The 25,250-nt window shown below is 43.5% G+C and overlaps 1 protein-coding gene and 1 long non-coding RNA gene across 2 annotated transcripts; one reads left to right on the top strand and one right to left on the bottom strand.

Annotated features, from left to right (window-relative positions):
• On the bottom strand, positions 1 to 24,262 carry LOC144038542 (vinculin). The gene is made up of 21 exons (XM_077551107.1): positions 23,920 to 24,262; positions 14,626 to 14,696; positions 13,186 to 13,336; positions 13,002 to 13,110; positions 11,198 to 11,320; positions 10,976 to 11,136; positions 8,254 to 8,344; positions 8,033 to 8,180; positions 7,321 to 7,474; positions 7,054 to 7,229; positions 6,108 to 6,298; positions 5,825 to 6,024; positions 4,829 to 4,957; positions 4,558 to 4,707; positions 4,369 to 4,477; positions 3,187 to 3,489; positions 2,980 to 3,104; positions 2,724 to 2,909; positions 1,868 to 2,071; positions 1,683 to 1,787; positions 1 to 1,611 (listed from the first exon to the last, which is right to left on the bottom strand). The coding sequence occupies exons 1-21, from the start codon at positions 24,085 to 24,087 to the stop codon at positions 1,465 to 1,467; spliced, it is 3,201 nt and encodes a 1,066-aa protein (XP_077407233.1). The 5' UTR covers positions 24,088 to 24,262; the 3' UTR covers positions 1 to 1,464.
• On the top strand, positions 21,094 to 22,098 carry LOC144038737 (uncharacterized). The gene is made up of 2 exons (XR_013289276.1): positions 21,094 to 21,488; positions 21,572 to 22,098. It is a non-coding gene; the product is annotated as an uncharacterized LOC144038737 (long non-coding RNA).
• Positions 24,263 to 25,250: the final 988 nt, after the last annotated feature.

Here is a 25,250-nt window from a genome sequence, read left to right on the forward strand (position 1 = left end):
TTCAAGTGCTATGAAATGCTTTATTACAAAAAAAAAAGAAAATGTGAAGGCTGGCGAGGCACGCGATCCGTGCCACGGAGTACACTTGGCATAATGCAGACATTAGAGTCGGCTGTTAATAAGCACACCTGGGGAGAGGATTTGCATAGTGAGGCAGGTGTGACTTTACACACTTTTTTTTTTTGTGCAAGTGATACTAAACATCTGAAAATGTATCATTTGTAAAGTCTGTTCTGTTCCAAAGGCACATTGGCGCTCTTTTTCTTTTTTGTGTATATGGCGACACTGTGCTTCTTATTGAGCATCCTACCTTGCGGAAATGATGCTATTTGTTCCTGACCATATTTGGTGTTCTTCAAGATCGTTTTTGTCTGAATTTCAATAGCGCAAACATTTTAATCTCTACATAGCACAAGTGAAGGAAGCATTTCAACAAGAACAGTCTTTGGCAGAGGAAATTTGCTAAAATGACGTTAAGTAAAATCAACAACAGAACAAGAACAGTGATTCCTTTTGTATGCTTGTGATGATACAGCGAGTAGCGTGTATAAAAATTTAAAAAAAAAATAAACTGATTCCCAACCACTGTGCCAATGATTCAATTCAACTTGATTGGTCCACACATCAATGCTAATTTCTATGGCGTTTTGCATTATATGTTAGCATTAAGCTAGCAGGCTTTAGTTTGTAAATGCACTAGATATAGTTTTTGTGCCCTTTTTTTTTTTTGGAGCTGTGCTGTAATGTTTTTGGTTTTTTTTTATGTGAAATTTGTGCCTTCGGGAAAAAAAAAAGGTTGGGAAACACTAACAAAATATGTGCACTCTAAAAACGGTTGGGTCAAAAGTAACCCAATTATGGATCAAAAATGGATTGGTCCACTTTATGGGTCAATTTGAGCCAACTTTCTATGTTGTTTAATACAAAATGACCCAAGTAAGGGATCTGACCAATATTTATGAGTTGCTTTACACTAAAAGACTCATTTGTTGACTCAAAGTTGGGCCAAATTGACCCAAGTAGAGGATCGGCCCTTTTTAGAGTGTGTAGGCAAAAATCTGCAAATAATTGAGAATCCTCTTAAAAAAGGTTTATGATTGCCAGCATGATGGCAGCAGACCACAATTTTGTCTAAAAGCAGCTCCTTCAACATAGTTCCCTGGCGGCTAACAACTACTTTTATCTTCCAAATCAGCAACATGTGTGTGTGTGGTTCACCGTAGAGGTTGGCAATTATCAGTACGACGATGTCCACATTTCAAAGAGTACAGCAAAGAAATCTAGGTGATGAGAAATCCAACTTGTTTCTAATCCAAATATATACTTGATATTCCCGGGATTCGTCAACACATTTGCACGCACGCACGTTCACAGTCAGAAGCGAAGCCCCGTTGAGGCTTTTCCTGCCCATTTGGCGTCCCCGCAGGGCGCCGTCCTGGATCCTCTCCTTTTGTGCTTTCGTTTCTACTGGTACCAAGGCGTCTTGCGGACCCAGTGCAGGGTGAAGCCGGCGTCCGTGCGGATTTTGATGGACGCCGCCTCGGCCTCCCGCACCGTCTCCTTTACGGACTGCATCAGGTTCTGAGCGTTGTGGACCAGCATCTCGGTGGCCTGCAACGGACACCGTTCAATCGAGCAAAAGTGCAAGCGTGCGCGCGGTCAAAAAAGTGAGCAGCCCTCACCTGCTCCGACTCCTCTTCGCTGATGTTGGTCCGACCCAACATGGTGGCCTTGACCGTGGACAGGATCTTGAGCTGAGTGCTGATGGTGGGAATGCGTTCGCACACCTGCAGCCGGGTAAGAAAGTCAGCTCGACTTGAATTCATCTGTATGTAAAAGCGTGACGCTGATGGTTGCGGCGTGCGACCTGGAGCAGGTTGGTCCGGATGCGCTTGTCGGTGCACTGCTTGGCCACCTCCTTGGCGAGCCGCGTGACCTCGTCGGACGCCTTGGCGATGTCCTTGGCGCACTGGATGAGGGCGCGCTTGTTGCCGCTGCTGCCGCGCACCAGCCGCGACATCTCCGCCATGAGCAGGGCCATCCGCTTGGCCGCGCCGATGATGTCGTTGCCCTGCGGCGCCGAGGTGCGACGTCACATGACTGTAGTATTTTGCCTTCATTTATTGGTTTAATTTTTAATTGAGGTTTTTTTTTTTCCTTATTTGTCATTTTCTTATGCTTCTTGTTTGGCTTTTTTTTTGTTTATTTCAAATATTTTCTGTGTTTTTTCCTAATTTTTTTCTTATTCTAAATATATATTTTATTTTTTAAATATGCTTTTCATTTAATATTAGTGGTTTCATATTTTTGCATCAATATCTAGTATTTTTCCCCCAAAAATCGTATTTTCTAATCTAAATCTTCATATTTTTTGTATTAAGTTGTTTCCTCCTTCTCATATTGGTTTTTATTTTATTATTTTTTAAGTCCCCCCGCCCAGTATTTACATAACATTTGTGTATATTTGACACTTTTTGTTACACTTTGTCAGTATTTTTTTTTGTGTAAAATGCATAACATATTCATCATATTTGTGTATTTTTTTGTTCATATCAATTTCAAATATTTGTATATTTCCTTCATATTTATTGTCAAATATTGTTTACCTTTTTTTTGTGAAATCGGCAGGGGATACATTTCAGATCCGAGATTATTTTCCAATATACATTTAGCTGTGTGTGTGTGTGTGTGTGTGTGTGTGTGTGTGTGCGTGCGTGTCATACCTTGCTGGACCACTTGCGGGCCTCGTCGTGGAGCTGCCTGGCGGCCACCATCATGGGCTCGTTGACCACGTCGCCGGCCTTCTGCTCGGGGAACTCCTCGTCCTTCTCTTCTGGCGGCGGCGGCCTCGGGGGAGGAACCTCGCCTTCGGGAAGAGGAGGTTTGGGCGGCGCCGGCTCGTCGTTGAGCTGCGGCCGATGTAAATATGATCACCTTTGATCCAATCACTTCAAAGTGCGTCCCTGTTGTGCGACTTACATGAAGTTGATCCAAATCAGGAGGCGGCGGCGGGAAGTCGGGCTCCTGAGGTTGGAAAGCCTCTCGGACCTTGGCGACGGCGCCGAGGATTTTGTAGCCCGAGTCCAGAAAGCCCTTGCGGAGATCTGCGGGGAAAGACATTTTAGAAGGGCCGGCCCGTTGGGCCCGTTGGGCCCGTTGGGCCCGTTTGTTTTGTCTCGGACGTACTGGGGTCCTGGATGTTCCCGGCCACGGCTTTGGCGTCCATGACCATGGGCGAGATGGTCTGGCTGAGCTGGTCGGACGCCGCCTTGACCGCCTCGCGGAATTTGGGGTCCTCGGAGTTCTCCACCTCGCGCTTGGCCACCAGCAGGATGCGGTTGGCCCGGCGGGCGATGCTGGTGGCGCCGGCCACCAGCATCTGCGGCTGCTGCTTGTCCATGGCCAGGCGGCATTTGTCCAGGTCCTTCTTGATGGCCTCCTCCGAAGCGTCCAGCAGGGACTTGGTGTCAATTGCCTCGTCCACCAAACCTAAACGCACGCCGTCAATATTATTAGGCTGCCGTACAAACGAGGTTTGATTATCAAACATTTTGTCCAACCACTTCTATTATTTTTATTTGAACATTTTATTTTCGTGTATTTTTCACAGGTTTGCATTTTGTGCCTTTTCGTATTTTTTATTATTTCTTTAATATGTTTGGTTTCAGATTTTTTTTGTGCATTAGTTTCTATTTTTGTATTTTTCTAATATAATTTTTTTTTATTTGTCTAATCATTTATATTATTTTCATTATTGTTAAGTATATATATATATATATATATATATATATATAGGCATCTTTTTACTTCTCATATTTGTATGCTAATAATTATTTGTGTTATAATATCTGATAATTGTGTATTTTATTTCAGATGGAATTAGTTTATGTTAATTCAAATATTTTGAGTATTCCTGATTTTTGTAGGATATTTTTGTACCTAATTTGAAAACATTTGCTGTTTAACAGTACGTATTATTTTCTAATATTTTGTATTTCTGTCTATGTAAACACTTTCTTCCCCTAATATTTACAATCATAATCTTTTTGGGCTTGTCTTCCCAATTTATTTGTCTTTTCTTGTAATATTTTAGGTTTTCGTGATATTTATGCAGTTTTCGTCTCATTTATATTGTATTTTTTTCTCAAATTATTTTTTTTGCAATTCTTGTGTATTTTGTGCAATGAGTGCAGTTGTTGTCTAATGTTTTGTAGTATTTTCGAATATTTTTGCTGCAGTGCGTTAAAAAATATTTCTGTACAAAATTCTAATAGCATTTTTTTTTGTTGGGCTTTTTGTTCTTTGGCCAAAAAAGTGTGTCCCGCAACATATGCATGTGTTTTTTTGAAGGGCTCCGATTGCCGGTACCCGTCATCTTCTCCACGTTGTCGATCCACTGATTCTTCATGGTCTCGAAATGTTCGTAGGCAGCCTGGTTGCCGGGGTTCCTCAGCAGGATCCTGGCGGCGGAAACCACCTGCACGGCGAGTTGAGCCCGGTCGTCAAACGGCAGCTCAAGCTTAACACGCGTTGGGGCGAGCACGAAGGAGCGAATACCTGCGGCGTTAAGTCCCGGGTGGACTTGACGGCGGCGTGGATTCCCTCCACCGTGCTCTTGTTGGCCGTGCCCACGGCGGCCGCCTTCTCCGCCGTGGCGCCCAGCCTGTTGGCGTGGTTCTCGAAGTTGGCGGCCCGCTCGTCAAACACCTGCAGGACGATGGAAGCACACCGCTTTGTTTGTAAACGATCGAAGTGCCAGGGTGCTTGCGAGTGGCAAAAAGCGGGCGGCGCTTGACAGTGAAAACGTGTGGCGGATGCCAACGCCGACCTCATCCCTGTTGGGCGCGTCCAGAGGCGCGGTGGCGGCCACGGCCAGCAACTTGATGGGCGTGGTGGTGTCGCTGAAGATGTCGGAAACCTCCTGAGTCATGGCCGCCTGCATTTTGCCTTTCAGGTCCTGGGGAGGGACGTGCAGATGTCGGCATGACTTTTAGCAACTGGAAACATTCGCATTCTTCTTTTGTCTCCCTTTTTCTATTATTTTCTAATATTTCTTCTGCATTTTAAAATAGGTATTGTAATATTTTCTTCTAACACTTCTAACAAAGGCTTCTTCATTTTTCAACCCCAAAAAAATTCTGTTATTTTCTAATTCTATTTTTTCTTGTAATACATCTCGTATTTCATCATGTTTTTCTAATATTTGTATATTTTTCATCTAACGCTTTTGTATTTTTTGTCTAATATGTGGTAATATTTTTTGAATATTTTGTTGTAGTATTTGTTTCCCCCAAGATATTTTTCCTCCTCTACACATTGACTGCGTATTTTTTTTATTTAATTAATCATTTTATTTTATTAATTTTAAATTTTTTAAATCACATCACCCATAATATTGTATTTTTGTCCAGTTATTCATTTTCCTATTTTTGGGTGACATTTGTTTATATTATTTTGTCATATTTTTATTGTAATTTAAGTGCATTTTGTTGTTTCTAATATTTTTGTGATCAATGTTTTTCCACTATTTTTTAAATTATTATTTTCAAATATTTTTGTTGCAATTCATGTTAGTATTTCAGCATCTCTGATATTTGTATATTTTGCATACAATATTTAGGTATTATGTTTTGAATTTTTTTTTTTTTTGCCAATTCTATTTTCTTAACAGATGGTGTCCTACGTACAGTAGATCCCTTAACAATATCCCATACATTGGCTTGTACTTCCACAAACATCCAGAAGAGGGTGCTGTTTGACGGTCTCTGACAGCTAACTGTTGGTGCCGGCCATTCAAAGTCTTGTGAGTTGCGAGCAATCTTACTTTGAGGGCCTCCTGTAGCTGTTGAGCGACGGCGCGCGCCTGAGGGGAGTCGCCCTGGCCGCGGGCCGCCAGGTCGGCCAACTGGGCCATGAGCTGCTCCACCTGCTCGCATTTGCCCAGCAGCTCCTGCCTGAAGGGGCCCGGCAGAGCGTTGGCCAGCCTGCGGCCCTCCGCCACCAGCCCGCGGATGGCCGCCTGGCCTGAGGACGCAAGCGGAGAAATCACGGTCCGGCATTCGCCGTTCGCCAAATCCCCAGGGAAGAAACGAGAAGCGAGCACGGACCGACGCCGCCGTCGTCGACGGTGGGGTTGTCGATCCAGCGCTGGGCCTGCTCGATCTTTCCTTCCAAGTGGACGTCGGCCTTGGCGGGCCTGCTGTTGGCCACGGCTTTGTTGGTCTTGGACTGCAGATTCTGCAGGGCCGTGGCGATCTGCTTGGCCAAAGCTCTGGCTTCGGGGGTGTCGCCTTTCCCCCTACGGGATCACATCAACAATCTGCTTTCAGCAAAAACAAACCACAAAATCTACACATGACGTGCCACCACACTTCTAATCCGACATCCAATCTACGTTTTCCGACTCTGGCCCGTTAAACACATTTCCATTGATGTTGCTGTTTCCTAAAAGGAAGACAAACATGACTGTTTTTTTTATCTAAAAAGAAGACAAACTTTTTATTTTGCACTGTCCTAAAAAGAAGACAAACTTTTTATTTTGCACTGTCCTAAAAAGAAGAAACTTTTGATGTTTTTGTTTCCTAAAACGACAATCGTTTTTATTTTGCACTTTCCTAACAAGACAAAAATATTGATGTTTTTGTTTCCTAAAAAGAAGACAAACTATTTGGCATTGTCCTAAAAAGAAGAAACTGTTGATATTTTTGTTCCCTAAAACAACAATCATTTTATTTTGCACTTTCCTAAAATGAAGACAAACTATTGATGTTTTTGTTTCCTAAAAAGAAGACAAACTTTTTATTTTGTACTGTCTTAAAAAGAAGAAACTACTGATGTTCATTTCCAAAAACGACAATTGTTTTTATTTTGCACTTTACTAAAAAAGACAAATTATTGATGTTTTTGTTTCCTAAAAAGAAGACAATTTTTTTATTTTGCACTTTACTAAAAAGAAGAAACTATTGAACTTTTTGTTTCCAAAAACGACAATTGTTTTTATTTTTCACTTTACTAAAAAGAAAAACTTAAGATCTCGCCCGCCCAAGTCCTTACTGTCTCCTGAGGTCCGACAACTTGGCGGTCATGCCGGCGATCTCGGTGATGGAGCGCAAGATGTCGTCCCGTTCTTTGGGGTCCTCGCACATGTCGGCGATCTTCTTGGCCTCCATGAGGAGAGCCTTGAGGTTGTCCTCCCCCTCCGGGGCGGCGTTCGGGTCGGCCAGCCAGTTCTGCGGACGGCGGGGGGGAAAAAACAAAAACAGCGTGAAACGGTCGCCTCTCGGGCCAAAATGGTTTCCTGGCGAGGGGGCGGCAACTGGCCTGGGCCGCGTCCATCCTCTTGGCGATGGCCTGCTTGGAGTTGGTCATGTCCTCCAGCTTGCGAGCGGCGTTTTTCACCTTGCCGGTCAGGACGTCCAGGCCCTGGGACACCTGCTGGGCCTTTTGCATGGCGGCGGGGGACGCGCCCTGACCTCTGTGGTAGAAAGCATGGATGTCATAAAGAAGCACACGTGCATATTTCTTTGACATCTGCTTTTGGAGGCTTTAAATTCCTGCTTTTCTAATTTTATTTAATTTTTTATAAATTGTTTTTTTATATTTTATTTTTTAAATCACCTATAATATTGTATTTTTGTCCGTTTTTTTATCCAATTATTTTTATTATTATTTGTAACATTTGTTTATATTATTTTGTCATATTTTTATTGAAATTTAAGTGCATTTAGTTTTTTCAAATATTTTTGTAGTGCATCAGATGCGATCAATGTTTTTGCAATCTTTCTTCATTTTCCATCTAACATTTTTTATTATTATTATTTTCAAATATTTTTGTTGCAATCCATGTTAATATTTCAGCATCTCTGAATTTTTTATATTTTTCATACAATATTTACTATTATGTTTTCACCCGTTTTTTTTTTTAATTTTTTTTACCAATTCTATTTTCTTAATAAGCTGCTGTCCATGTCCAGCAGAACCCCAAACTGCGCAAGGTCACCTGATTTTCTATCCCGGCGTTATTCGTCCGTACCTGGCCCTCATCTCCGACACCTGGTCCGTCATCTGACCCAGCGTCTTGGCGGTCGCCAGGATGTCCCTGCGCTCCCGCCCGGCGCACAGCTCGCCCACTTTGCCGGCTTCGTCCAGGATCTGCCGGACGGCCTGCTCGCCCGCGTCCCCTGCCGGCACACAAGACCGGCATCGGCCAACGAGTCTCCGACGGCGGCGCCGGCGCTCTTACGACGTTGCTACCTGGCGGGGCGTTGGGATCGCGCAGCCAGTTCTTGGCCTGAGCCATCTTGGAGTCGATGAGTCCCAGCGCTCGATTCATGGCCTCCGTGTCCTTTCCGGGTAGAAAGACGGAAAGAGAATTACACTCCGACAGACGGCACATCCGGCGGGGACGAGTTCAGATTCAAGTCTTAAGTCATTCAAACACAAGAACTTCAAAACCAAAAAGCTCTTTTTATGAAGTGGCTTAAAGCAAGGGTAGTTATTACAATAAAATGGCCAGCAGGTGGCAGCAGAGTATAAGAGACCAGCCAGGGCCTTGTTGTAAAAAAGCTCTTTTTGACAGCGTTTTCAACATGTTTGGGAATAATGATGTAATTCAACTATATTTTAAGGCTAATTGTGGCAAAACGGACCCAAAATCAACAAAGTGTCACGGTTGACCATTCCTCAACCCACGCCAAACGATGAGCATCTGAAATCCGATCCAAATGGCACGCATCACAAAAAAGCACAAAAACAACAACAAACTTTTTATTTTGCACTGTCCTAAAAAGAAGAAACTTTTGATGTTTTTGTTTCCTAAAACGACAATCGTTTTTATTTTGCACTTTCCTAACAAGACAAAATATTGATGTTTTTGTTTCCTAAAAAGAAGACAAACTATTTGGCACTGTCCTAAAAAGAAGAAACTTTTGATGTTTTTGTTTCCTAAAACGACAATCGTTTTTATTTTGCACTTTCCTAACAAGACAAAATATTGATGTTTTTGTTTCCTAAAAAGAAGACAAACTATTTGGCACTGTCCTAAAAAGAAGAAACTTTTGATGTTTTTGTTTCCTAAAACGACAATCGTTTTTATTTTGCACTTTCCTAACAAGACAAAATATTGATGTTTTTGTTTCCTAAAAAGAAGACAAACTATTTGGCACTGTCCTAAAAAGAAGAAACTGTTGATATTTTTGTTTCCTAAAACAACAATCATTTTATTTTGCACTTTCCTAAAATGAAGACAAACTATTGATGTTTTTGTTCCTCAACCCACACCAAACGATTAGCATCTGAAATCCGATCCAAATGGCACGCATCACAAAAAAGCACAAAAACAACAACAAACTTTTTATTTTGCACTGTCCTAAAAAGAAGAAACTTTTGATGTTTTTGTTTCCTAAAACGACAATCGTTTTTATTTTGCACTTTCCTAACAAGACAAAATATTGATGTTTTTGTTTCCTAAAAAGAAGACAAACTATTTGGCACTGTCCTAAAAAGAAGAAACTTTTGATGTTTTTGTTTCCTAAAACGACAATCGTTTTTATTTTGCACTTTCCTAACAAGACAAAATATTGATGTTTTTGTTTCCTAAAAAGAAGACAAACTATTTGGCGCTGTCCTAAAAAGAAGAAACTTTTGATGTTTTTGTTTCCTAAAACGACAATCGTTTTTATTTTGCACTTTCCTAACAAGACAAAATATTGATGTTTTTGTTTCCTAAAAAGAAGACAAACTATTTGGCACTGTCCTAAAAAGAAGAAACTGTTGATATTTTTGTTTCCTAAAACAACAATCATTTTATTTTGCACTTTCCTAAAATGAAGACAAACTATTGATGTTTTTGTTCCTCAACCCACACCAAACGATTAGCATCTGAAATCCGATCCAAATGGCACGCATCACAAAAAAGCACAAGGCAGCGCACGCAGGTGGCCGAGACATGCAACTGCACAAGCAGCGACAGAGTGAGAGAGAGAGAGGTGACGCTTACCTTCTACAGAAGGAGGTGAAGGGAGAAAGGAACACAAAAAAAGAAAAAAAGAAAGAAGAACCACATAAATACAAACATCGTTCCAGAAATAGATGACGGGAAGGAAAATGGACACAAAAAGGTGAGAAAAGTAGATTAAGAACGAGCAGTTTGGCGAGTGGAAAGAGGCGTCGCATGCTCAAATTCAATGAAGTCCTCTTAGCAAACGGCCACAATATGGTTTATCGTGGCTGATGCGTTCCAGAACCAAACGCCCAAAATAGGTGACAATCTGCACCATGACCAAACCCCCCCACCCAAGTCATTTTGTCGTTCGGACAATTTTTTTTGGCTTAGACAGAACAAAATGAAGTGAATTACAATCCATGCATTTTAAAACAACAACATGTATTTGCGTTGAAGTCTGCTAGCTTAATGCTAACACACAAAGGGAAATGCCTTAGACGTGCTAACTTTATAATCTGCCAAAAACGACTAATACAGTGTTCCCTCATTTTAGCTTCCAAAAAATACTTGCAATAAATGAAATGCGCAAAGTAGTTAGCTTTATGTTTTACATTCATTATATTATTTATTAAGTTTTAAGGCTCTACAACTCATCGAGGCATTTACATTTTCTCACATTTCTTTCTTGTCTTAACATTCTCAATGTTCAAACCTCAAATTTTATAAAATAGGTACATTACTGTAAATATAAAATACATGCAAAATTGCGCACAAAAAAAAATCCGCGAAAAGTGAACCGCGTTATGGCGAGTTTGTTATACTGCCCCCCGGTGGCAAACCAAAGCACGTACAATGTTCGTTGAATTAAGCAAAATGTAGCAAAAATGCTTACATTTCTTTACATTTCATGTTATGACGTCATTGCTTTTATGAAGTGTGAATTGTTAAGTGCTATTTTACCAACTAATAAGTAAAAGCATTATAAAAAAAAATTTGGTGGGAGGCTGGAATGAATGAATGTCGAACCCGCACCTTGTTTGCCCAGGCGTCCTCGTCCCAAGACGTGAGCTGCAGCACTCGGATGATCTCCACGATCTCGCCGCTCATCTTCTCAAAGGTGAAGTTGCGGTTCTTCAGGGCCTCCTCCACGCCTTGGCTGCCCGACGTCTTGGTGGTCACGAAGATTTTGATACCTGGACGGCCAGCCAATGAGAGCGGGATGGCGAGCGCGGGCGCCAGCTTCGCGCGGCTAACCTGAGATGAGGATGGGCAGCAGCTCTTTGACCGTGTTCATGGAGTTGACCAGCATGACGCGGTGCTCCTGGTGGGTCAGCTCCTGTTGCCGCTCGTCGATCATCTTGGCCATCTTGGTCATTCCTGGACATCGGAAAGCAGCAACGATGAGCGGACGGCGAGTCGTCGGCGACAACCGCCAGACACATCAATTGCCAATTCCATTGTCCGATTTAAATGTTTTCCTTCTAAATTGGTTCCGAGAAAGGCTGCTGGAGCCACAACAATATCGGTACTTGTGTAAATTAGGGCCCGACCGATAAAATACCGATTAATCGGACGGTTATTTTAAAAAATAGAGATAATGAATAAAATTGTGTTCCCGCAGCATTTGTGTGTGAATATTCGTTATTTGCAAGAAAAACACTCCCTGTTTTAGCTAAAGATATTAACTAATTTCATATACTGATAAAATGTCTTTACCCATCTCGAAATGGGAGACAGACTTGTCTATAGCACCGGAACCTGACTTTTGGATTCAAGTTTGTGAAAACGCAATTAAAATGACAAAACACACAAATTTACAACTTATCCAATATAAAATTATTCACAGAACATACATTACTCAAAATATGATGAAGAAAATGGGACTCTCAGACTCCGACATTTGTCTCCAATGCTTACAAAACACTACAGACACTTATGTTCATGCTTTATGGTTATGTACTCCGGTTATGTATTTCTGGACTAAAGTCTTAGAAAAACTTTCCGCTATTTTGGACTGTAGGATACCTTTATCTCCAAACTTGTGTTTGCTAGGTGACCTAACAACAACTGACTTACCACATAAACAATTTCAATCTACACTTGTAGCCCTTACTATCGCTAAAAAAAACAATTCTTGTTAACTGGAAAAATAAACAAACTCTGAATATCGACCAATGGTCTAACCTCCTCATAAATCACATTTTAATGGAAAAAATATCTGCCTCAAATAAAAACCAAATATCAAAATTTATAGAAACATGGTCTACGTATATAGAATTTTTTAACCTAATTCTGGTTACTTAATTCTGTCTGTTAGCGAGAGCCACTACATCGTGATAACTTACATTGATGTTTCTGCATCTGGCAATTTATTATTATATTATATTATTAGTATGGGATTTTTTTTTAATGGGCTTTAGGTGAACTGATGAATACACACACGCTCGCACGCACGCACGCACACACACACACACACACACGCACATACACATACTCACCCACATACAAAAAAAAAATATATATATATATATATATATATATATATATATATATATATGTGTGTATATGCATATATATATTTTAAAAAAAAAAAAAACATTTATTAAATTTTTTTAAATTGATTTGTTTGTTTTTTTTAAAAAAAAAGGAGAGCAATGATGATGTCAAATCGAATGAACAATACTGAGCTCTCTGAGAGAAAAAAAAAAAAAAAAAAGAAAAACACTCCCAAAGACGATGCTAACTTCTGGTTAGCATTTGAATGCGATCCTCCCTTTACTTTTAGCATTAGCACTAGGCTAGCGTGTTTTATATTTAAATATACAGCGGATGCAATTCTTTTTGTCGTGCGTTTAGTTTTACAGTTAACTCCAACTTACTGGGGTGTCATTAAACATCTTAAAAGACGCTTCGAGACGGCACAATACCCAGAACACACTTGCTAGTTGCTAATGCTACGCAAGCAAAATGGTGCATTCAGGGTACTTTCACAGCGTCGGAAACTTTGGCTTTCGTCGATTATAACGCGCCCTAGTGTAAATATGTTTGCCTCCTCTACCTGGTCCCAGGTTCTTTGTGTAGGTGATCAGGTCCGTCATGGAATCCACCACCTCTGCCACTTTCAGGTACTCCAAGATGCCGTTGCACACCCGGATGATTTTGCGGACCTGCGTTGAAAGGTACGAGAGAGACATTTAAGACTACTGGGACCTCGCGGCTTGGGCTGAGTGGGCGGGAAATACCTCGGCCTCGTCAAAGGTGAGGAGCAGGTCCGAGGTTCCGGAGAGGATGCCCCGAGAGCCGTCGATGAGGTAGTCGCGAGCGGGGACCGAGTACGGGTCCGATTTCAGCATGGAGGCCGCCTTGACCAGCTTAGTGCACGCGTTCTCAACTCTGTCGGAGGACAAACCTTTGACAAAACTGAAGAGTTCCTCGGGATTCATTTTGTATTTTGTTGCCATTTTATGGAGGTCACATTTGAACAGACTTCTGCTAGAAAATGTATCCAGTCTCGAGCTGTCAAAATTCATCGATTATCAAATTAATCAGCAACCATTTTAATAATCCAGTCATCATTTGGAGCCATTTTTTGTATTTAAAACGGTCCAAATCCGCTGATTTCAGCATATCAAAAGTAATTGTTGACTGATTTCTGTAAATCCATCGTGAAAGAAGACCGATTACGTTCCGTGTTTAATCCAAATAAGACATTTGCAAACATCTGTTTCGACTCAAATCAAGAAAATGATTTTCATTTCCTAATTACACACAACACACAGACGGCACTCGAAGATGAAAATAAAGAATGATTTTCAACATTTCTTCCCAGCCAAGTCTGCTTTTTGTGGCGCTGCTTGGACCTCCAGGAGAAGCGCGTTCAAAGCCCACACGTCCTTCAGAGCAACAAGCGGCCATTAATCGGACCCCTGCAGCTTCTATATTTAGCGGCAGGCGACGCATTCCGACACACGCGTTGATGGATGACGACGAGGTGACGATGTGACTCGGAGGCGCCAAATGTGTCGGGCGGGCCAACCTGTGCCTGACCTTGTGGCGAGGAGCGAGGCTGGGGGTGGGGGTGGGGGGGGCCCGGGCGCGGGGTTCTTGAGATATGTCCCTTGGCTGCGCTCTCGCTCGGTGACATGCAACAGGCAGCAGCTGAGCGCCGCTTAATGGTTAAAATGATCTTCGCAAAACAAACAAAAAGACGCTTTGGAAATAGACGCGGCGCTACTTTGACTCATGAGTTGAATTTGTTCCGTGACAGTTTGACACTCGCATTTCAAATCACACAAATGAAATGAATTGCCACTCATTTGTTCCATGTTCTACTGTCCTATCTGTGACTTTGATTGCATTATATTAAAGGCCCGGACTGGTGAGTGACGTGGGCGCCAGTGGACAAGACTGATTAGTGATAGAGCGATCGATTAGCAACCGGATGCTAAAGCGCTAACCTGCGGAGTAGCTGGCGCGAATGACGTGTTTTGTTTCCTTACCGTTGACTTTCTCGTAACATGAAAAAGCGAGCGCAGAAGGCGCAAGCGCAGAAGCGTTATCGGCGCTCAAGCAGGCCGAGACGCAAAGGCACTTAACACGCCATGTGTGACCTTTGATGTGACCTTTGCCTGGGCAGCAAACATCTGCTTTCTATGGGAGCCGCGAGGAGGACGACGACTTACTTGATAAACGCCGGCGACATGTCCCTTTTCATGATCTGGTCATCCGTGGTTTGGACCGTCTCCTTCCCCACCTGGAAGACACGAGATGCCTTGAACACAACGGCAATGTTCACAATCATCAAGTCGTTGCTATCAAGTATCGGTTATGGGATCGAAGCTAGCGGACCCAAAAATCAGGACTTGCAAACTTGCAGTCAAATTCGCCAATTGGCCAACTGGCTAACTTCTCTCAACCATTATTATGAGTGATGATCCTGTGGTAGAGGGTGTGTCGAGTTTTGCAAATCAGAAAACGGTCGCGGCAATCACAACGCAGGGTCAACGCATACCAACAAACATTTCAGATCATTCGTTTGAGCGATGTGGGACGTGTCAAGGGTCATTTCTTTTCTTCTCTCCGATTGTATCAGAAAACAATCAAAGGCCAATCAATAATCATTGATATTCAAAGTGAAAAAAAAAAAATCATGCTAAATTTCAGCAGTTTGACTCGATTCCGATCATGTTCAATTGTTGGATGTTTGATGAAAGATTGTCCTTTCTGGGCGAAAATCCGATCCGATCTGCTCGAAACAGGGTCAACAATCGCAAATCCTTAAATGGACGGAGATGGCAAATCCGGGTCCAGAAAGTCAAAGTTAAATAAACCCTGCCACAGACGGTGCTAGGGAGCTAGCTAGTTAGCTAGCTCCCTAGCAGGTAAACAAGCACCATGGGAGCTAGCTAGGGAGCTAGCTAGCTAGCTAGCACATGGGGCTAAAGCCAAAGTTAAATAAACCCTGCCACAGACGGTGCTAGATAGCTAGCTAGTTAGCTAGCTCCCTAGCAGGTAAACAAGCACCATGGGAGCTAGCTAGGGAGCTAGCTAGGGAACTAGCTAGCTAGCTAGCACATGGGGCTAAAGCCAAAGTTAAATAAACCCTGCCACAGACGGTGCTAGATAGCTAGCTAGTTAGCTAGCTCCCTAGCAGGTAGACAAGCACCATGGGAGCTAGCTAGGGAGCTAGCTAGCTAGCTAGGGAGCTAGCTAGCTAGCTAGGGAGCTAGCTAGCTAGCACATGGGGCTAAAGCCAAACTGTTGCAAGTAGGAGACTCGGAGCACGCTGAGGCCAGAAATTACACACATGCCTATTTTGATCTTCTCGTGTGGGGTCTTTCATATTTAAAAATAGATTACTTTTTTTTTTTTTTAAGCACTATTGTCTTTGCTGTTTAACACAAAAATTGGAAGTTGGAGGTGGGGGGGGCAAAGAAACAACCTCCAACCAGTACGACCACTTCAACCCTGTTAAATACGTCTCTACATTGGCTGGACAAAGATGTTCCTTCATCTTGGGAGAGGGACGAGGTACGACAAGCCCCAGTAGTCATAATGTGTAAAACAGCTGAACGTCTAAATGACCCCCCACACACACACACACACACACACACACACCAACACCACCTCCACCGTGACCTAAGCGCCACGGGGGGGGGGATGCAAGTCACCCGTGTCAAGCTGCCACGGGCGAGAGATGACACACATTTCAGTCAGGAAGGAGGAGGCATATACGACTGCATCTTTACCCAACGTTTGGGAAGCCCAACAACGTTACGGACGGACGTGTGAGCGGATGAAAAGTAGAAACAATACCTAAAATCATTTGCAAACACGCAGAGAAAACAAAAGAAGCTTATTTGAACACATTTGGTCCCTAAAGTGTCAACCAAAGAGCCAAAGAGTTAAGGGCAAAGCCATGCTAACGCTAGCTAACGCTAGCTAACGCTAGCTAACGCTGGTTAGCATAGCGAAGGGGGAAGGATGTAACACGCTCACACTTCTGACCACCCACTGAATGTAAAGCTGCTCCACTGCCACCGTTCCAAATGTCTTCAACTAATATTGGATTTTAGACGCTTCCAACACCGTGCGGCTCAGAACTGGTTTGTACAGCAGCCAAAAATCGAATCTGCTGATCTTTTGAGTTGAAATTGACACCAGCGCCAAATTTGAAGAAAATCCCTTAAGTCGTTCCAGATGCGCAGACACACAAACCAAACACACAAAATGTCCAAGAGTATTAAGAAGTGAGCTAACGCATTAGCGCTTGTCCTAAATGCGCCGTTGCACCAGATTGTTACCAGAACAGAACAGCGCTAGATTTAGGAGCTGAAGTCAAGTCCAGACAAATTTTGGACCGAATGAAGGCGACAGGAATGACTTGTTTGCAATGCGGAGTCCAAGACTTTTTGTCCTGGCTCAATTCAGGTTGGAAGTTGGACCGCCTTGCTCAAGATAGAAACTCGAGGATGTTTAATTAGCGACCGAGTGGTGACCAGTCACGAGTGTAACCACTAAAACGTTAGCCCGTGTAACCCGAATGAGGACAAATGCTACGGAAAATCGAAGAGCGTCCCAACTGTCAAGATCAAGCACTTTGTGACGCTTGGCAGTCTTCATCTTCAGGGACAAACTCATTTCATCTTTCTTCATTGGACCAAGACTTTTTGGACCACTTCGAACTTTGACCCAAGCCAGGCGTGGCTGAATGAGTCAGATCAGTCCAATAATCGAATTCAACTTGTCATGTCATCGTGACATCCGGCAATCTTTTTCCAAGTGTTTTATGGCGTGGACGCTTCATGTCTTCCTGTCACCGATTGGACACTCGGACGTGGCGCAGCGTTAAACTGATGAGGAAACGCAGGCAGCCAAGTCAGGAAGACCCGGCAGCTGTCGGCCCGGCAGCCCCCCCGGCTCAGCTGTGGGGACTGCGAGCCAACCGGGGGGAAGCCCCCCCCCCCGACCCCCCTCCACAATGTTCAAGGCCAGAGCGGAAGATACACTGCATTGTGCGTTCAACGGAGGCGTTAGTAGGGCTCAGAATCGCACCCAAAATCCACATTCGCTCTTTGTTTTGACACGAACCAACGAGACCCGAAGCAAGTCCAATGGCTTGCTAATTTGTACTTGCGCCGAAAAACACGTCGTAGTCCCAAAAATGACAAATGTATTTATAAAACATTATATAGAATTGATTTTACTTTAATTGCTGTACTAGCCTTGTCATAGCTAACGCTAAGCTAACATGTCGTCTCTGGTGTGTTGATCTGCCGCCTGACAGGACTTGATTGACTGACGACTTCACAGTGGAATTTCATGCTAACGCTTTCCCGCAATTGCACGACATATGTCGCACTTACGACCTGTTATGACTCAAGTCCAAAGGTTCTGACTTGAATCCGAAGGTTCTTCTTCGCCGTTGGTTTTAATTTGCGACTCGAGTCACCACTGATTCATACGCAGCCCTAGTGGCCGGAGACTGTATTGAGTAAGTGAAACTATACGACACAAACAAGACCACATGAGGGTCATCGATGGTGTTAGCTCGCCGGCTAGCCTAAATAGCACACAAGCACAAAATGAGAGGAGAAAAAAAAAAAAGCAATTTGGGATAAGTGAAGTTGTGAATTCCAAACCACAATTAAGCAAGAGTTCTTTGTGCCGTATGTCCTATTGGGCTCATGTAACACGATACGATATCCTGGTGGCCTGTTTGATTTGTGACCGGTCGCTACCGACGTGGTGTATTGATAGCGCCTGACAGACGTTATGAAGGCGTTGACCTTGAAAGACGCGACCTTCGTCGTTCAACTCTTGAGTCATCGTGGGTCAAAGGCCATTTTTTGGCTTTTGAAGGGATCTATCCAGGATGGGGGGGAGGGGCTTAAGAGGGTTGGACCACCACCACAAACAACAGCATCAGTACTACATAGAAGGACAACAACTACTGCAAACAAAGACCTCAAGGATATTGACAAGCTCCATTTGTGTCAAAGGGAGAATCCATAACAGAGGATGCAAAACCTTGCGCCGGCTTTACCCCCGTGGTTAATACAGCGACCGATCTCTGTGGGGACTGACCAAGCATTGTGCGCAAGTGATCGGCCATATGAGAGGCCCGCTCTGTCTAAGCCGCCTTTCATTCTCCCGGCAGAGCGACGTGCCGGCAACAAAGAGCGTCTGTTCCCAAAGAGAGCGGCCACTTCATCCGCGCCGCTGCCTCAAGCTTTCCACGGCGGACCGGCGGCTTGCGAGCTGCGCAAGCCCCTCCCCGGTGGCACATCTTGAATTGAAGGTCGTCGGCGGAAGCGGTGCATGTCAATGGGGTTACCACAGGTGGCAAATCCAGGTTCAGAGGGCAAAAACCCTGCCACGCCACTCGATCGGCAGGTAAACAAGCAGTAGAAGCACCCGCGGCTAAAGCCGAACTTTGGCAGGGTTTTTACTTTCTGGACGTGGATTTGCCACTTCTGGATTTGGACTAATGATGCCATTAAAAAGTTTGAATAAAGTGTGAAAGAAATACAGAATTTGGGCTCCTCGGGGAAGCCTTTGTGTGGGAACTTTTAAAAGTTCTGAGGACTTGTTGGGCTTCTTTCCACACCAAACTCACCCAAGCGTGACCTGGTTTACAGAACACAAAAGAAGTCCTTCCCCTGAACCGCTCCTCAAAGAGTTTTAACTGGGGTGTGAACTGGCAAGAGTGCAAGGTTAGTAGAAAGGTGTGTCGTCCGTCCTGTTCCAGACCGTCGGAGGACTCGGAAGTATTTGCCCGCTTGGATGCTTCCCATCTGAATGGGATTCAAACAACCTCAACAAAAGCAGAGTTTGTGCTGCACTTTCCATATGGAGGAGGACACAGTGGGCTTGGTTGGCTAAAAGGAGTGGTCCTCAACCCTGGTCCTCGGGGACCGGTATCCAGCCTGTTTTCTATGCCTCCCACAGCCAACACAGGTGATTCATATCATCAGCTAATCAGCAATCTCTGGAGAAGGCTGATAACGATCTCCACCTGTGTTGGCTGTGGGAGACATGGAAAACAGGCTGGATACCGGTCCCTGAGGACCAGGGTTGAGGACCACTGGGCTAAAGGATTGTTTGTGCAAAAGCTCAACTTCATCAACCCTGAGATTTTTACATCTTTAAATGCCGGGTCTGAAAGGCAGGTGAAAACAGGGAACACCCGATTCAGTACTTCTTGTATGTTGAGATTGTAGTAAATGAATCCTGCCTTGAGCGCTCGGATCGGGCCAGGCGGATCCGCATAGCGCAGCGTCTCCAGGGGCAGTCGGAGCCTTGTGATCAGCACACCAACACAAACAGGAAGCCAACACTCAAAGGAAGCCGGTTGTCCCCCGGCATTCCTCTCTTGATCCCAAAAGTCTATAAAAAGGAACTATAAAAATGACGCAGTGCAACGCGGCTCAAATCGGAGTCTGAACTCAAACGAACGGCAGCACCGATAAAAGTAGCGTTCCCGTTGAAACAATAGCAACACTAGCTTTTTATAGCCGCACATTCGTTGCCGTGTCATTTACCGCTAAAACCGCGCACGGGTTGTTTATATGCGGCTCACCAGAGAGTAATTACGGCCATGTGGTGCCAACTTTAGCCGACTTTTTTAGCCGTCTTGGACCGACTTCTTCAAAGTTCTCCCAGACTTTGGAAAGGAGACCTTCAGGACACGGCGGCCGTCCCGAATCTCAAGAGCAACCAAACAAATGAACGCTCCGGAAGGAAGGAAGAGCCGAAGTCTTGAATCTTAGATTTGCTCCCTCGGCTAAACAAAGTCATTTTCGGAGAGCTTGAAAAGAGACCGTTGCAGGCTTGACTGGATTTGGTCCTGGTCTTGGAACTGATATCCAGCCTGTCAATAAATTGAAGCACCCGTCTTGAAAAAAAATGTTGCCTGTTCACTGAACTGTGATGGACCAAATGTCATTTGTTTCGGGGGTTGACCTCCCCCAGAGTGCGTAAGGACGCCGCGCGCCTGCTCGCTGGGAATTCCACACATTCCCGGCATTCATGTCTCATTAGCATCTGCTCCGTTGTTTCGATCAGAGCCAAAGAAAAGACAAGACGGGAAGTTGGATCTTGCTGAAACGGGCTTCAATCAACCAAGTTCGGAGGACGTCCAGTGAGATGTGCCGGCCAATCCTCAACCCGATTCATTCAGAATAGATCAGAGGTGGGCAATCTGGGTCCTCGAGGGCCGGAGTCCTGCAGCTTTTGGAGGTTTCTCACTTCCAACACAAGCTGATTCCAATCCACGGGATCGTTATCAGGCTTATGCGGAGCTTGCTGATGAGCTGATCATATATCAGCTGTGTTGGAGAAGGGAAACATGCAAACCCTGCAGGACTTCGGCCCTCGATGCCCACCTCTGGAATAGACGGTTTTCCTCGCCACTTGCACAAACCGCACATTTTGGCACCCAACTAAAAGAGTAAGCAAGCAAATATTCATACCTCAAAAAAAACTTTAAATACCGGGAACTTCAAAAGGTACCAACCGTGAAACTAAGTTGTTTTGATTAGGATTCTGCTCAAATGGATTTTCCCTAACTATATCTAACTTCACTATTAAGATCCAACCCAATTCCTATAAATTAAATTCCCGTCCATGCCAGGTTTGTGGACCTCCGATTATGGAAATATCAAAAGTAGTGTCAAGCCGTAAATAATACATTTATTAGCCAAATCGTTTCATTTCTGTCTCAAATGTGCTTCCGTCATTGTTGCAAGATCATCCGAATGTCCTCACAGGAAGCGCGTGCGCAACATGTGCTTCTCTTTAATGACGCGGCCTCGCCCGGAGGAAGTCGGCCAGCTACGCAATTAGATGAAACGGCAGCTTCCTGTTCCTTTTGGGGGGGCGTCACGGACTCCTCATGGACTTGACAACTGCGTGCTAACACTCGATCACTCGAGACAAGAGCGGCGGAATACATTAGGAACGCAGCTGGAAATCTTCACGCGGCCGCCAATCGGGCGAGAGATGGAGAGTGCGGAGTTCCTTTTTTTTCTCCTCTGAACTTCGGGTGAGTCATGAAGACACGAGCAGACGGATCGCTACCTTGGAAGTGCAGTGACATCATAGCAGGAGCAAATGTCAATGTTATAGGGTTGCCGCGGCGACTGGAAACGCTGACAAGGGCATTGATCTCGAGTGCCAGGACGAAAACCAGAAACCACAATCTTGGACTAAGCAAATAGAAGATTGGATCATTTTTCCCAGTAACTACAGCCGGATTCTCAAATGAACTACAATGAAAAAGCGCCCACTGGTTTGTGATTTGCAAAAGATGCCAGCGCATCAAACTGAACGGTCACTAGCTAAGCTAGCTGCTAACGGCTAACGGCCCGTTAAGGTCTAGAAGTGGCCAAGTAAGGAGAGTCATTTGCGACATACGTGATATATTGCAAGACTGAGAGGAGCTCTGTATCATTAAGTCAGAAATGTAAAGAATGGTTACCATATATAAAGTATAGATACCATATTGTAGGCTATCTATACTTTTTTTGTCCCAAAAAAAAGAAAAAAGTAGTATTTGTTATTTTTAACTGTTTTAAATAACAAATAATCTGCACACAATGTATTTGGAATATAATTAGGGTTTTAAGTTATTCATATAAACCATTCTAAACATTTTCAAGGGGGGGTCGTCCATTATTTGCCGATTTTGGCTATTTGCGTCACCGTACTCGCAACGGACAACATCAAATTTTTCGACGGTTCGGAATTTGGACGATGAATTGTGTCTTGATGAAATGAAGAGCGTTAATGCAAAGTCAACAATAACCTCACCTGTGATCATTGCAAACATTTAAGGCGGAAGTCTGTCAAGAGAAGATCCAGGAAATTTGGTCTAAAATGTCCAACACTTCCTCAATTCATTTGACTTCCTAAAACGCATCGAAATCTAAAAAAAAGAAAAATAATAAAAAGACAGGATTTATCGGTACTTTTGGTCCAAATCAAAAGTTAGCTGCCTGCCCTTGAAAAGCTGCAAAACCGACAAAGCAAAATACATTGCAGGGCAATTATCTGTCCAATTTCATGTAGCGACTTTTCAAATGTGTAGAAAACCACCAGAAAAAAAAACTGACCACACACAGAAAATACCCAAAATACACTTTAGTTGCCTTTCCTCTAACGTCTATTTTTTTTTTTTACTTTGCATTTTATGTTTCAGATGGGCAACAGTTTCCTCGTGCGGCTTTGTGGGAAAACCACAATTTAAAAAAAACAAAAACACAACCTCTAAATACACAGCGCAGCTGATTAAGGAAATGAACGCTAACCACCGACTGTTACAGAAACGTGTCTTTTAGTGGGCGGGATTTAACAAAGAGATTGCACAATTTAGTGAGGTTTTTCATAAACAAAAGAAAAACAAATAGGCCATTTTGAATCGGTGGAGGGATGCCCCAGGGCACAGCACCGGGCCCCATTTGATTTTTGCACATTTAATATGATCAGGGTTCAAATGATCTGTCTAACTATGCATGCACATTCTGGGTTTGGAATGATACACTACCGTATAATAATTTCTTGAATTAAAAGATGCGAGTGCATCAAACCGAACCGAATCAATCCACTTTGAAAAATATGACACGTATCGTCTTTTATTGGATATATTATAGATGGAAATGCTACTTTCACGGTACTGACAAATCCATTGAAATGTATGCAAAATGACAACAAATAAGTCATCCTGAACAAAGCTGTAGCAAATGAAATCGAATCATACGAATCCCACCGACTCAAACCGAATTGAAACTAATCACGACACAACCAATTATCAACCAAACCACAAAAATAAACAAATTAATTAATTGCAGAACCGAAAGGCATTTCTTTGCCTTTTCACACAAACTCTGGAGTATATTGCAGGATATCATGACAAAAATAATAAGCACTGCTGTGGAGAATTTTCCTCCTCGGGCCCTTTAACCTTTTCCAAGCGGTGGACAAAAGGAACCCTGGAAAGATGGCTGATATTGGTCGATATCAATGACTCAACTGGAATCTCCTTGGAGGAACTGCAATGACACATTTAGGGTTTGACAAGCTCCCTAATACGAAGGCTTTGTTCAGGTCAACTATTCCTTAAGTTGTATTTTTTTGATTTATTTGTGTGGTACCTGGGATCAGAATTGCTTCTTTTATGAACCTGGAGTTTAAAACAATCAATTGAATTGACACTTGAATATTGTTTTAAAAGTGCAGTAAAATGACGTTGCGGTGCAAAGTTGTGCCTACGTGAAGCTACGGTAAGCAGGAGGGGCCATTCTCAAGGGGAAAAAGGGCGTCAATGGCGAGGTAACTTGATGCCCTCTTTGATGCCCGTCAAACCACCGCGGCCGTCTCGTAATGTGGCAAAAAAAAAAGTTTCTTCCGAAAGCTACAGGTAGCCGGAATGTACAACGGAAGCGTCGGGAGTGTGCGCGCGGCTCGGCTCAACTCACCCGGACCAGGTTGCTCACCGCCGCCTGCACGGCCGCCACCGGTGCCGTCAGGTCGGGGATCGCTTTGCCGTCCACCTCGCCCTCCTCATGCATGATCACCAGATGGGAGATCTGCTGGGCCACCGGCTCCAGGATACTTTCGATCGTCTTCGTGTGAAACACAGGCATGGCGATACAAGTCTTCCGAACACAAAACAAGGAGAATTGGGGGGGGAAGGGGAAGTCAGACTTCCAGGCACCGGAGATGGCCGCTTCTCCCAGTCAGACGCCCGCTTTCGAGTGACTTTTTTCCCGCCCCCGCAAGCTCGCTCACTCGGCGTAAAGAACCATGAAACTCCCTTGACTGTCCCAACCAGCCGCAACGTCACGTTACGATGCCCCGCCTCCTGGCCAATCGCAAAGCGGGAAGGTGGGTCTTCCTCGCTTGCCATTGGCCGACGCGAACGTCGCTCAACATTTCCAGCCCTCCCTTTCCTTTCCGCATCCCGTTTGGCGATCGGAGCGTTGCTTTCTGGAATTACGTAATAGATTCTCATGCCCTAAAAAGGCAAATATGTGTGTGTAGTGTTTGGCACATTCCACACGCGGAAACTCAACCGGTTGGACGTCTTATCACTTTTTTTTTTTTTTTTTTTTAATCTGACACACTCCACAGCTGATCACGCCGCAGACAAAACAACATGCATACTATTAAGTTGTCTTACTTGCCTGAATAAAGAACAAACTGATCACGTCAAATATTGACATAATTAAAACGATACAATTGTCCTTTTTATGGATCGTTTTTGTTGGCCAAAGGATGCAATGGCGGTTAAATTGCGCGGACAAAAAAGAATCTGGATTTATTCAAAATAATTGGAGTTGGCCAGAAGATGCCACGGCGGGTACATTATGCCAATCATTTTGCATTATTAATAGTCATTTGAATTGGCAAAATATGCCATGATGGGTGATTTGTAAAAAAAATAAAAAAATAATTTATTGTCAAAATGTTTAGTTGCCTAGCATTGGCCATGATGGTTAAATTATACAAATACTCTGGATTTATTGTAAATAGTAGCATTACAAACCATTTTGATGATAATAATAAGAATAATATATTCCATACTAGAAAATGTAACGATGCTAAAATTAGACCAAATATTCTGCATTTATATGCATATACATTGGATTTTTTTTTTTTACTCAACAAGTAGTTTTAAAAGGATTCCGAAAATATTACTAGACCATGGCATTATTTTATTATATGACAATATACAGTACTGCATTTAATTTATTTTTGTTAGAATAACCTAACTAAATTATGGCTCTACCGTGTATAATTTATTCAA

The sequence above is a fragment of the Vanacampus margaritifer genome, chromosome 18 (assembly GCF_051991255.1).
Source record: "Vanacampus margaritifer isolate UIUO_Vmar chromosome 18, RoL_Vmar_1.0, whole genome shotgun sequence".
In the NCBI taxonomy this organism is placed as follows: Eukaryota; Metazoa; Chordata; class Actinopteri; order Syngnathiformes; family Syngnathidae; genus Vanacampus; species Vanacampus margaritifer.

Excerpts from the sequence above, each read along its gene's own strand:
- LOC144038542 (XM_077551107.1), bottom strand. The coding sequence starts at position 24,087 with ATGCCTGTGTTTCACACGAAGACGATCGAAAGTATCCTGGAGCCGGTG. Across the intron at positions 8,181-8,253 it reads CGATCCCAACGCCCCGCCAG|GGGACGCGGGCGAGCAGGCC; the intron begins GTAGCAACGTCG and ends GTGTGCCGGCAG. Across the intron at positions 7,475-8,032 it reads GTGTCGGAGATGAGGGCCAG|AGGTCAGGGCGCGTCCCCCG; the intron begins GTACGGACGAAT and ends TTTCTACCACAG.